General features: G+C 44.5%; 1 protein-coding gene across 1 annotated transcript; it reads left to right on the forward strand.

Moving 5' to 3' along the window:
* The first annotated feature begins 297 nt into the window (after nucleotides 1-297).
* LOC105818018 (cytochrome P450 1B1) lies at nucleotides 298-5794 on the forward strand. The gene is made up of 3 exons (XM_012653881.1): nucleotides 298-711; nucleotides 1124-2167; nucleotides 4663-5794. Exons 2-3 carry the CDS (start codon nucleotides 1125-1127, stop codon nucleotides 5249-5251), a joined length of 1632 nt encoding a protein of 543 aa, XP_012509335.1. The 5' UTR covers nucleotides 298-711; nucleotide 1124; the 3' UTR covers nucleotides 5252-5794.
* Nucleotides 5795-12312: the final 6518 nt, after the last annotated feature.

A 12312-nucleotide genomic window follows, 5' to 3' on the forward strand; every position in this document is an offset into this window, starting at 1 on the left:
GCAGCGGCTCGGGCTGGTTCCGTCCCGAGCGCGGTTCTGGGAAGTCGTGTAGTCTGGATTTGGGGCGATTGTGATTAGGAGCCGCTACCCGACAGAGGAAGAGTTCGCACCGTCGCTTCCAGTGAAGCCGCAGGTGGAGCTCCAAGGCCGTCAGGGTGCGCAGCTGACGCCGGGCCGGACCACCCGCGCGCCCAGAAGCGAGTGGGAGTCCGAGCGGTGTGGACTGTGCCGGCGCGCCCCGCCCCCCGCAAGCCCCGCCCCGCCAGGTCTCGTTTCCCCTCCTTCTGCACTGTCCTTAAAACCCGGAGCAGCGGGATGGCGCGTTTTGACTCTGCAAAGCGAGCAAACACCTCTGCGACGCCAGCTGTGAGAGCCGCGCAGGGGGCATGGGAATTGACGCTGCTCATCACCCCCCTAGTCTCAATCCCAACGCTGTGAAAAAACGCTGACTTTGCCAGAGCCCCAGGTGCAGCGGGGCTCGGTAAAAGAGGCACCTTTCTCCGTCCTCATCCCAGTCCAAGCGCTCCTGGCTCTGAGGACGCCAAGAGACTCCAGAGTGGGTGCTAAAGCTCCCAGAGCGGGCAGCAGGTGTGCAGGGCTGGCCTCCGGGTTCCCGGTGACTCTCGGGCTGACGTCTTGCGCTGGGTAAAGGCCCCAGCCCCTTCTCGGAGCCGGCTGTCCAGCGCCACTGCAAACCGCGTCTCCCCGCAGGTCAGTCTGTTGGCGGAGCCGCCTTCCTGCGGCCTCTTCAGATGGGTTCCTGCAGGTCGGGGGTGGGGTGATAGGCACTTTAAAGGAAACCAAGAGCCACCGCCTCGATGCCCGCGGTGTTGGCCCCAAATTGCAGGAACCGTTAAGCGCCGGTGTGTGTGTGGGGGGGGGGGAGGTGGCGCTGGGTCACAGACAGGTGGAAACATGCCCCTTCTTTTCTCCACGGGAGACTGGGCTGGGGATGGGAAGGAGCGTCTTTGGCTACTTCTCCGGAGAGCCAGCCCTGACCTGACCTACGCACGGCCTCCTCTCCACCCAACAGCACACAGCAGTGGGAGGCTGGGGCAGGGGCGTGGGGCGCCTGTTCCTTTCTCTGCACACCTGTGTTACGCCTTCACCTTTCTGTCCCCAGCATGGCCACCAGCCTCAGCCTGGATCACCCTTGGCCGCTAAGCCTTCTGTCCGTCCAGCAGACCACGCTCCTGCTACTCCTTTCGGTGCTGGCCGCCGTGCATGTGAGCCAGTGGCTGCTGAGGCAGCGGCGGCGGCAGCCGGGGTCCGCGCCTCCAGGCCCCTTCCCGTGGCCGCTGATCGGAAACGCGCTGGCGGTGGGCCGGGTGGCTCACCTCTCCTTCGCGCGCCTGGCGCGGCGCTACGGCGACGTCTTCCAGATCCGCCTGGGCAGCTGCCCCGTAGTGGTGCTGAATGGCGAGCGCGCCATCCACCAGGCCCTGGTGCAGCAGGGTGCCGTCTTCGCTGGCCGGCCGCCCTTCGCCTCCTTCCGCGTGGTGTCCGGCGGCCGCAGCGTGGCTTTCGGACATTATTCCGAGTACTGGAAGACGCGGCGGCGCGCGGCGTATGGCACTATGCGCGCCTTCTCCACGAGCCAGCCGCACAGCCGCCGCGTCCTCGAGGGCCACGTGCTGGGCGAGGTGCGCGAGATGGTGGCTCTGCTGGTGCGCGGCAGCGCGGGCGGCGCCTTTCTCGACCCGAGGCAGCTGACTGTCGTGGCCGTGGCCAACGTCATGAGCGCCTTGTGCTTTGGCTGCCGCTACAGCCATGACGACGCCGAGTTCCTCGAGTTGCTCAGCCACAACGAGGAGTTCGGGCGCACCGTGGGCGCGGGCAGCCTGGTGGACGTGCTGCCCTGGCTGCAGCTCTTTCCCAACCCGGTGCGCACTGCCTTCCGCCAGTTCGAGCAGATCAACCGCAACTTCAGCAACTTCGTCCTCGACAAGTTCCTGAGGCACCGGGAAAGCCTTCGGCCCGAGGCCGGCCCCCGAGACTTGATGGACGCCTTCATCCTTTCCGCGGAAAAGAAGGCGGCCGGGGACCCCGGCGACAGTGGCAAGCAGCTAGACTTGGAAGACGTGCCAGCCACCGTTACCGATATCTTCGGCGCCAGCCAGGACACCCTGTCTACCGCGCTGCAGTGGCTGCTCCTCCTTTTAGTCAGGTAAAGCCTCCAGGAGGCGTGGGACAGGACTTCCTTTTTCCCTCTGAAAAGGGCGGAGTGGGGCATGCTGAGGTCGTAAGCAGCCCGCGGGGTTTGGGGTTCGATCCAGGTCCCCACCACTCAAAACTGAGATCGCGTCCCGAAAGCAACCTCCAGGGCCTCAAGGTGCGGGCCCAGACACACGCGCGCACACCCCGCCGCGCGGTGCCCCGACCTCCCCGCTCTCCGATCCTGTCGCTATCCTCCCTTCCCCGCTTGCGAATGGGCACAAATTTCTAAGAACCCCCCTTGAAAACCAAGATTTTTAAAGTGCCCGCAGATCAGCCCTAATGTCTCTCTTCCTGGCTCGCTGGAAGCAAAATTGGAATGGTTCCGAAAAAAGGGTAACGCGGTAAATATGCTAAACACAGCAGCCTCGGCGCAGCCAGTTTTCGGACCGGATCCGAGGCCGCCCAGACCTGGCGCTGAAAGCGAAACGCGGGTCAGGGCTTTGTTCCCGGGCAAAGGAAGCCCGCCGAGGCTTGCCCGGCGGACGCGTGAAGCGCACGGAGGCTTTCGGAAGGCGGCCAAACACCAGCGGGCAGTGCTGATTTATAAAACCGCGACGCTAGGAGAAAGGGAAGTGGAGGCGTAAAAAGTATTCACTTTTACCGAGTGCAGAGTAGCATCTAGAAAGGCATTCGGAGTACCCAGGACCCCTGCCCTCGGCTCGGTTAGCTGACCCCCAGTGATATCTTGAAAAAGGCGCCGACCTCTGCTACACTCCAACACACACGAATTCCACAGGTCCCTGGCGTCGGGTCGCCAGATTTAGTAAATGAAAAATAAATTTTACACGGGACTTACTTATACTGAAGGATTAGTTGCTGTTTATCTGAAATTCAGATTTAACTGGGCGGCTTGTATTTTATCTGGAAACCGTACCCCACGGGCAAATGTCACGCCCAAGGCAAATCTTGATTGCATGAGAGACCAGAAATCCTGGTTGTGTCATTTCTTGGAGCACAGGTAAGCAGTTGGAGATGCTGGATCTGCAGGCACCACGTACGGTATTTGGAAGGCAGGGACGGCTTCTTATTAAAATCCACTGCAATCTGTATTTCCTTAATACTGTACAGCTATCTTCACAAATTAGACGTTTTTGTATATTTAAAATAGCTTTTCAGTATTAAGATCATAGAAACAGTGGGGGGGGGGCAGAAATTGAATAAACATAAGTCAACCATGGACAGGGAAAAGGCCATCCCAGAATGGTTGAATAGGGCCTTTGCATCCCCAGATAAGCATTTTATCTTTTGAAACAACCTTTCTTTTTCATTAGAACTAAACTGTAAATAGTTCTCTCTGTACTCCAATTGGGCAGCAAAAGTAAATAAAACAATTTTGGGGTCATATGCTGATGAATACTTTTTTCTTCTTTTTAGTGAAAAGACAATATGACAGGGTTTGGCAAATTCCACCACCTATTTTTGTATATTAGTTTTGTTGAAACAGCCATGCCCATTCATTTATGTATTGTCTGCGGCTGATTTCACACTACAACACAAGGCAGAGTCGAATAGTTTCGAGAGAGAGTTTGGTCCACCAAGTCCAAAATATACACTATCTGGCCCTTTTTAGATCACCCATAATTTCATCACACACATGCTTACGTTTTTTTCAGAGTTGCAATAATTAGTTACGTGTTTTTTGACTTCTGACACTTTGTGAATTATTGTAGTGGATATTTCCCTATCTTTTAATATTTATTTTACTAATTTTTGATGGCTACATAATTCTGCCATCATGACGTATAGTTGTATATAATCATTTATCGAGCTTTTGGTCATTGACCTTGATTGCATTTTAAAAATTTTAGCTATAGAGGTGGTCACGTATTTTTGTACCTGTTAAATTATTTCCTAAATATAAATTTCTAGGTATGGGTAACTGTTTTTAAAATGAGGGGGGAGGGTTTACCTTTATGGATCTTGCTTTGTACTAAGATTTTGTTTTCCAAAAGGATCGTGCCAGTTTATATAATCAGCAGCAAATAAATAGTACAATTTGCACCATAATCTTATGAATTTTGGGAATTTGCTTTTCAATTTAGGAAATACAGTATGTAGCTTTATCCATCAGGATACCAGTTATTGTAATATAAAATGAGAACAGTATGTCTGTTGGAATTATCCATGGACATCAGCCTTGTCCATTATCATGGTTTAGACTGAGAAAATTTAATTTTTTGACTTATAATGGGAGAGAGAACTTTAGCCACACCAGGCTTATTACGGGAAATATAATTGCTAAAGTCCATTTTGTAATTTAGTAAGAAATTAGGAAACTATTTTAGATTTTTTTTTTTTTTGCCAGAAATATTAGTTCAACCACTGACCTAGATGGCCTGTTTAAAGAAAAGTAGAATTAAAATAAATTGTAACGTACTTTCTAGATGAAAGAAGAATTAATTTTGCTCATTTGTTTTTCTTCCTCTGTATCAAAACCCAAACAAGGTACCCTGACGTGCAGGCTCAAGTACAGGCAGAATTGGATCAGGTCGTGGGGAGGGACCGTCTGCCCCGGATGGACGACCAGCCCAACCTGCCCTATGTTATGGCCTTTCTCTATGAAGCCATGCGCTTCTCCAGCTTTGTGCCTGTCACCATTCCTCACGCTACCACTGCCAACACCTCTATCTTGGGCTACCACATCCCCAAAGACACTGTGGTTTTTGTTAACCAGTGGTCTGTGAATCATGACCCAGTGAAGTGGCCTAACCCAGAGGACTTTGTTCCAGCTCGATTCTTGGACAAGGATGGTTTCATCAACAAGGACCTGACCAGCAGCGTGATGATTTTTTCAGTGGGCAGACGGCGGTGCATTGGCGAAGAGCTTTCTAAGATGCAGCTGTTTCTCTTCACCTCCATCCTGGCTCACCAGTGCGATTTCAGGGCCAACCCAAATGAGCCCCCGAAAATTAATTTCACTTACGGCCTGAGCATTAAACCCAAGCCATTTAAAATCAGCGTCACTCTCAGAGAGTCCATGGAGCTCCTTGATAGTGCTGTCCAAAAGTTACAAGCCGAGGAAGCTTGCCAGTGAGAAGCTGGAGGCAAGCAGAGATTTTAGAACTACTCAAGTCTTGGGGGATGGGGAGTAAAATTCAGTTTTTTCTAGCCCCTGTTTTGTGGTGCCTCTCAGCCTCTAAGGTGAGCATAAACCAACTGGCCCTCAGGGGAGGTGTGCTCCATGTTGAGTAGCTCCTCCTGAGTGCTGGGCTGTGCACAGTCTCCTGGAAGAGTTTTTGCGTCAATGAGTTAAAGGGTCCAAAGAATTCTTATACCTATACTGGATCCTGCTAATAAAAATCTCTTAAGGTAGCATTCTTTGGAGTTAAAACACATGCACATACATACGCACACAAACTATCTAATGAAGAGTTATTTCAGTGACCATGAATTTCTAGGTGGGATCCAAGATTTATCTTCCATGTGCAGAAATCTACTCCATAGAAAACTATATTAAGCAAAGTTTCAGAGTATATTGTTGAAGATACAAAGGCAAGTCATTTCAGTGTAAGATACGTGATTGAGGGTGTTAAGGGGAAAGGTAAAGACCATCTGATATTCCCTTCTCACCTTTTCAGTAAAATAGCTTAGACAGACTCTAGTATTTACGGGCGGATTTATCTTTTTGCCTACTGATATACTTCCTTACTTTTTTAGGATAAATCATAAGGTCAGTTGCTCAAAAAGAAATTAGTAGTTGAATTAGTGATTATAGTGGGTTTCAGTGATTCGTCAGGAATTTTGAAGTGTGAATTGTTCAACTGTAAAATTCCAAGCTGAAGTTGTACCTCTCTTGGTTGCCAAAATACAAGATTTCAATTATGAGCAAAAAACCCCAGGAAACAAAAAAAGAATCCCCAAAACCAAATTTCCAGCTAAGCTTTAAATTATGTTATTGTAATGTATGGATTTCAGTAAGTCTCATAGGTTAAAGGAAAGTCACCAAGTAGTATTCAACATATATATACATATATTACATAATTGTCCATTAGTAGTATGTTAGTATTATCTTGTTCAAGAAAAGGTTGAATAATATGTCTTGTATAATATTGTAAATCGAAAAGTACAACCAATTCAACTGTGTCTCAAATATTAAATACATTAAATGAGCTTGATTAAAACAACCCCCTATGTTTGACATAGGAAAACCAAGCAAGGTCTCTTTTCTCATCCCAAACCTGAAAGAGAACTGACAAATCTCAAAATTAGATCCAAAGATGTGGTCTTATTTTATAACTTTTTAAATTAAAATTGTGTAATACAGAATCTTTTTGAAACTGATTTAATTAATATGTTAAAATTCCAGACTCTTGGCATGTTTAAATTTAAATTTCATTTTAAAGCCATTCTGATTATTGAATTTCAGTTGAAGTTAGTGGAAATCACCAGTACCCTGTGGAAGGCAGAGAAATCTAACCTGTCTGCCTGATCAGTGATGAAAAAGACTGTGAATTATCTGATGTTCTCTTTGCTAGGTTTAAAAAGGAGAAACTCCCATTATAACTGATCTAGTTTCTCTTTTAAATAATTTTTTAAAAGTTAACATTAATGTCTGTTTTTTGGAAAGTCAGAATCAGAAGATAGTCTTGGGAAGCCATTTTAAGAATCGCATTGGAAGATAGTGGAGCTGATCGGATCAGTTGCTTTAAGACGGCCAGCCCTGTGAGCAGTTATTAATAATTTGGTAGCTGGGAAAGCATAAAGCTCTACCAAAATGTATGCATTTGGCTTATGTAAATAACCTAAAAACCTTTAAAAAAATGATAGAAAATTGCAGAAGTACAAAGTGAAGTTGTAAGTTTCAATTTTCTTTACAATTAAACTTGCAAAGAAAGTTCTGCAGTGTCCTGCCAGCTTACTTCTTGTTACATCTTATTAAATTTTGTGGTATCTTTGTATCAAAATCACAAAGAAAGGCTTGTATGATGGTTGTGTTTGTGGGTGGTAAGAGAAAAGAGAGCAGAATGGAAGGGAGGAAACATGGTTAAACATTCCCCCTCCTCCCCATTCCAAATTAATTAATTTGGAGCACAAAATTCAAATCATAAACATTTAGAAAAAAGATGTTTGGTACAGTAGTGTTAAATCTCAAATAGTCTATTTTTAAATTTCTACAATATAGCAGGACTGTTTTGTAGTTTGGAATATTTTATTATAAAACTTTATGTAATTTTTACTTAAAAGATTTATAGGTTTGCTTCTTGAATATGAAAAATTGGTGCCAATATTTTTTAAAGGTACTGAAGTCAACTATAGACATCAGGCTTGCCCAGTACATTTACATGTTTTGTCGCTGGGCATTCTAAAATGTTACACCCCGGCAGGGCTGAGACAGTGATTTTGGGCTGCGGTAGTTCATTTATTTAGATTGAGAGATGTGTAACAGCAAAAATAATCATGTACCAATCTGGATGCCTCATTAAGTCAACCAGGTCCAGATGTGCTATTATTTGTTTTCATGTATGTAGGCTCAGTCGTCATCTGATGCTTGTGGCAAAAAGAAAGTTGTGCTTACATAGAAAAAAGTAAGGTAGGTGCTTGGAGGTTACCTGGCTTAGTTAACATGTTTATAACACAATTTAAGGAAGGAAAACAACCAAAAGTGAACAAAAACAACCGAATTTGGCGGCTACAGTAATCAGAAGATTGGCTTAACCAGAAAACCTCGTTGTATTTCTACTAGAGATAGAATGTATTACTGATTGCCATTAAAGTCAGCACTTTTACTCCAGTTTATTGCAATAGTTATTTTGTTTATTAAATGCCTCATTAAATAAAGCTTTGACTTTGTAAGAAAAATTGCTTTTATTTCCAAAACAGAAAGATGTCTCAGGTTTGTTTTGTGGCTTATCTAAAAGCTTTCATGTCCCAGAACTTAGCCTTTACCTGTGAAATGTTACTGCAGCCTTAATATTTTCATACTAGATCTATATTAGAACAAATAGTTACATAGCATTATATATTAATTTGCATGTTTTTAGCTGTATACAACTACTACTTTAGTAGATGTTTATAACTCAAGGATAACTTCTTATTTAACCTTATTTAACCTTTCTTAGTTTTGTGCTTTACCCTGTATGCTTTAAGTATATATATAGCAGCTACAGTACATAATTGTAATCGAAATAGATTCTAGGGAAACAGCATTAAGATGTAGCTTTTACTGTTTGATATACCAAATTTAAAACAAATCTATATCTTACATATACTGGACAGCATTACCAAAATAATAAAAATCACTTTCATAATCTTGTTATGAAGTTTCATTTTATGTTGCAGCAAATATAGTCTAATGCATCAATTTATTTCAACGATTACTGTGCATTCTTGAATTAAAATATTGCATCGTAAACATTTTATTTGGCTAGTCTAGATTTTAGCCTGCTTGCTTTTTTAAATATAGGCGTTCAGCATCCAGTTTTCTACCAAATTTCTGATCTCTGTATTTTGCATTTATAAGAACCAACATAGAAGTTAAATTTCAATGGCAAAAAATCAAGCAAGATGAGAATTAATTTGCAATTTTGAAAGATTGTGTAGACTGAGACTTTAAGATGCTAATCTAATATTTCTGCTTCATCTAAAAGATGTACACATTGTTCCCCTCAGCAGCACACCAGTCCTTTCTCTGAGTAAAAGTTAGTTAATTGTCTTAATTAATAAGTACAATTAATGTCCAATAAAATATTATGGGATGGGCGCCAGTATTCTGTAATGTACTATGTGGAAATATTTTTCTGCCGACCTTTTACTTGGCAGAAAGACTCGACTTCACAAGGCCCATTCCACGAGTCTCCGGGCCTTTGCTGCCCCACACTAACAGATGACAATGCCATGCTTTACCAAAGGCCCTTATTTCTTCTAGACTTTAGCTCCTATTACTGTGAAAACAGGAAAAGAAATACAGGGAAGTAAAAAGTGCACACAATGTCACTGATACTTTGGCTCGGGAATATCACTTTAGCAGCCCAAAGGTATGGCTGTGAATTGGCTTAAGAGAATACTCACTTGTTTTCTAGATACAGCACCATAGGACCTTGGAAATGGTCATACAGAACAGAACAAGTGGAGGAAATATTTTCATGGGAAAAAGATTCCTTTTTAAAAAATCATAATTGGGGTCAGTTTTTGCAAAACTGTTGAGCAGAATTGGATTCTACCCAATCAATCCAAGGGAGGAGACTGCTGGAGTGCAGGGTGGGAAGTGAAGGCAGCTTTGGACGTAAGACAGATGCGGTCACTGGAAACTCAGAGATTGTTTCTTCGACCTCGGAGCCAGTCCGCTTTTCTGCACAAGTGCTGTAGAAGTTAACTGGCTGGCAACTCTCCCTTCCTTTGGCTCAGTAACTCTCAGCCTTTGCTTTCCAGTTTGGGACTATGAGTTATAGTTCTCAGAAACAGGAAGAGAAAGCAGAAAAAAAATTAAATATATTCAAACACATTCAAAAACAATTCTTTTTAACCTGGAATTTTGGAGGGAAATAATCTAGTTTAAATACATATAGGCAAGATAAAGGTAATGGCTTATGCTTGTAGCTCCTTTGTGCGCTAAGCTACATACAGGCTTTGAGGAAGAACGCCGTGGTCTTTCCAACATGTGTCAGCTGTGAGGGGAAGAAATGGAACTAAAATAGGCTGAGCACTTGGGATTTTTGGATCACTGTGCTAAACTCTCTAATGCACCATTGCACAACAATCTTGTGAAGGAGGCGATAAGGTAATGTACCCAAATTATACATTTCGACGTGTTATCGTCTGGATTTTCCTACAGGATAGACTGGCTTTAAAGCCTGTTGTCTTCATACGATAGCTTGTCACTTCCCAGCCTGCCATTTTTTAAACCTTAAGATCCTTGGAGTTTCACAGTAATTTACCTCCTTTGTTTAGGACACATTCCACCCTATAGCCAGGGAGTAACTGACATTGCAATGTGTGACAGGACTGCCCTCTTCTGAGAAAAGCCCGCTCAAGCTGCTCCTTATGCAAAAAAAAAAAAAAAAAAAAAAAAGTTCATGCTTCGTCTTATACTCCTAAATCCTCTGTCCTAGCACCTGTGTGCACCAGGGATCCTTGTCTGAGCCAAGGCCGTCCGTAGGCTGGTGTGCACTGTACTGGGTGTTGGAGCATTGGCGGGTCAGAGCCATTCCGTCTCTCAGAGCCCCTGAGCACCAGCCAGAGGGAGGGAGAAGCAGCAAGGCACGCAAAGGGCACAGGAAGCAGAGAGGGCTGCTGTGTGCTACATAAACAACACACGGTGTTAACAGCAGATGCCTATCAACACACACCCCTTTGGGTCAGGGCTAACGGTCACTGCGCAAGCCTGAAAAATCAGCCAGCCTCTTTAAAAAAAAAAAATTCTGTTTTTCTTCCTATTTGTCTACTTTTGTTACTCTGTCTCTCAATGAGTGACCATTACAATGTCTACTTTTTGTTTGTGTGTTCCAGCAACATTTGTATTACTGTTCTGCATACATGTATTTTTAATTTAGGTAAGTACTGTACATAGCTTATCCTGTTGCTTAATCTTTTCTTAGCATTGTATTTTTAAGTCCCACCCCTGTGTAATCTCCTGGCTTCTGACTGCTGCCTAGTGTTCCGCGTTAGCCAGCCACTGTGTTTTCTCTATTCTGTTCTCTTGGCAAGGGATGCCCAGGTGGCTTCCAACTTTATGAGCCCCCCAATGATGCTTCGAAGAACATCCTTGTATGTGTTTCCTTGTGGACCTATGTACAATTTGTAATATATGCCATACCCACGATTAGAAGTGCTGGGTCAGCAATTATATGCGTACACAATTTAAATACTGCACCATATTCTCCAGAATGCCAGACCAGTTCATATGCCCATCAGCTGTGCATGTGGGTTGCCCGGGACCTACTTCCCCACCAACACATGGCATGACCTCTTTATTTTTAAATGAATTATCTCTTCTTGGGAGAGATAATGCATTACATAGATTTTTTTTTTTTTAATCAAGAAAAAAAAGAGACATCTATGCTGATTTTTCAATACTTCTGTACCCCTGTTTGTGTTTACATTGTATCTACTGTATTAGATGGTAGTCACTGAAAAGCAGGGACTGAGTCGCAGCACTCTTGCCATGAACAATATTGTGCATATGGAAGTGTGAGTGAGCAAGGGTTATGGCCTGGTTGAAGTCCTTGCAGGCTGCTGGGTGGAAAGGGTGGTGCCAGATTCTTGTGGCAAAACAGGAAGTAGAACATCAGCCTTGGAGATGAGCAACAGCAGCTAAAGCCATGGGCTGGAACCTCCCAACCAAGGCAATTTTAATTCAATGCCATAAGTGTTAATTGAGCACCTATTAGGTGGTAGGCACTGTTCTAGGCACCAGGGTTATAACAAAGAGTGAGACACCCAGACCCTGAGCTCATGGAGCTGATAATCTAATGGGATGGGTGGGAGGAGAGAAAAAGAAATAAGATTTCAGTTAATTATAAGTGCTATAAAGATAATAAATCAGGCCAGACATGGCGACTCATACCTGTAATCCTAGCACTGTGGGAGACCAAGGCAGGAGGATTGCTTGAGGTCAGGAGTTCAAGACCAGCCTGAGAAAAAGCCAGACCCCATCTCTACTAAAAATGGAAAAATTAGCTGGGGCATCAAGTCACATGCCTGTAGTCTCAGCTACTGGGGAGGCTGAGGCAGGAGGATCATTCGAGCCCAGGAGTTTCAGGCTGCAGTGAGCTATGATGATGCCACTGCACTCTACCCAGGGTGACAAAGCAAGACTCTGTCTAAAATAAATAAATCAAAGCAGCGTGTGTGTGTGCGTGTGTGTGTGTGTGTGTGTGTGTGTGTTGGGGGGACTATTTAGAATGAGTAGTCAAGGAAGCCTTTCTGACAGAGGCAACCCCGAGGGGTGGGCATTGAGGACAAGCATCCTCTTACATCTACGTGAAGAAAATACAGGTACTGAGTTATTAGACAATAAATTAATTACCTAAAAAAAAGCTGATTGCAGTCCCTTAAATTGATTTTATAGTCACAAAATCAGGGCAGTTGGAAGGAAAATAATCTCAGCACACTCCATGTCAGAGGATGCAGGCAGGCCCTTAGTCAGTGTTGGCCTTT

The sequence above is a fragment of the Propithecus coquereli genome, unplaced genomic scaffold, assembly GCF_000956105.1.
Source record: "Propithecus coquereli isolate 6110/MARCELLA unplaced genomic scaffold, Pcoq_1.0 Scaffold43, whole genome shotgun sequence".
Lineage (NCBI taxonomy): Eukaryota > Metazoa > Chordata > Mammalia > Primates > Indriidae > Propithecus > Propithecus coquereli.

Excerpts from the sequence above, each read along its gene's own strand:
- LOC105818018 (XM_012653881.1), top strand. The coding sequence starts at position 1,125 with ATGGCCACCAGCCTCAGCCTGGATCACCCTTGGCCGCTAAGCCTTCTG. Across the intron at positions 2,168-4,662 it reads CTGCTCCTCCTTTTAGTCAG|GTACCCTGACGTGCAGGCTC; the intron begins GTAAAGCCTCCA and ends AACCCAAACAAG.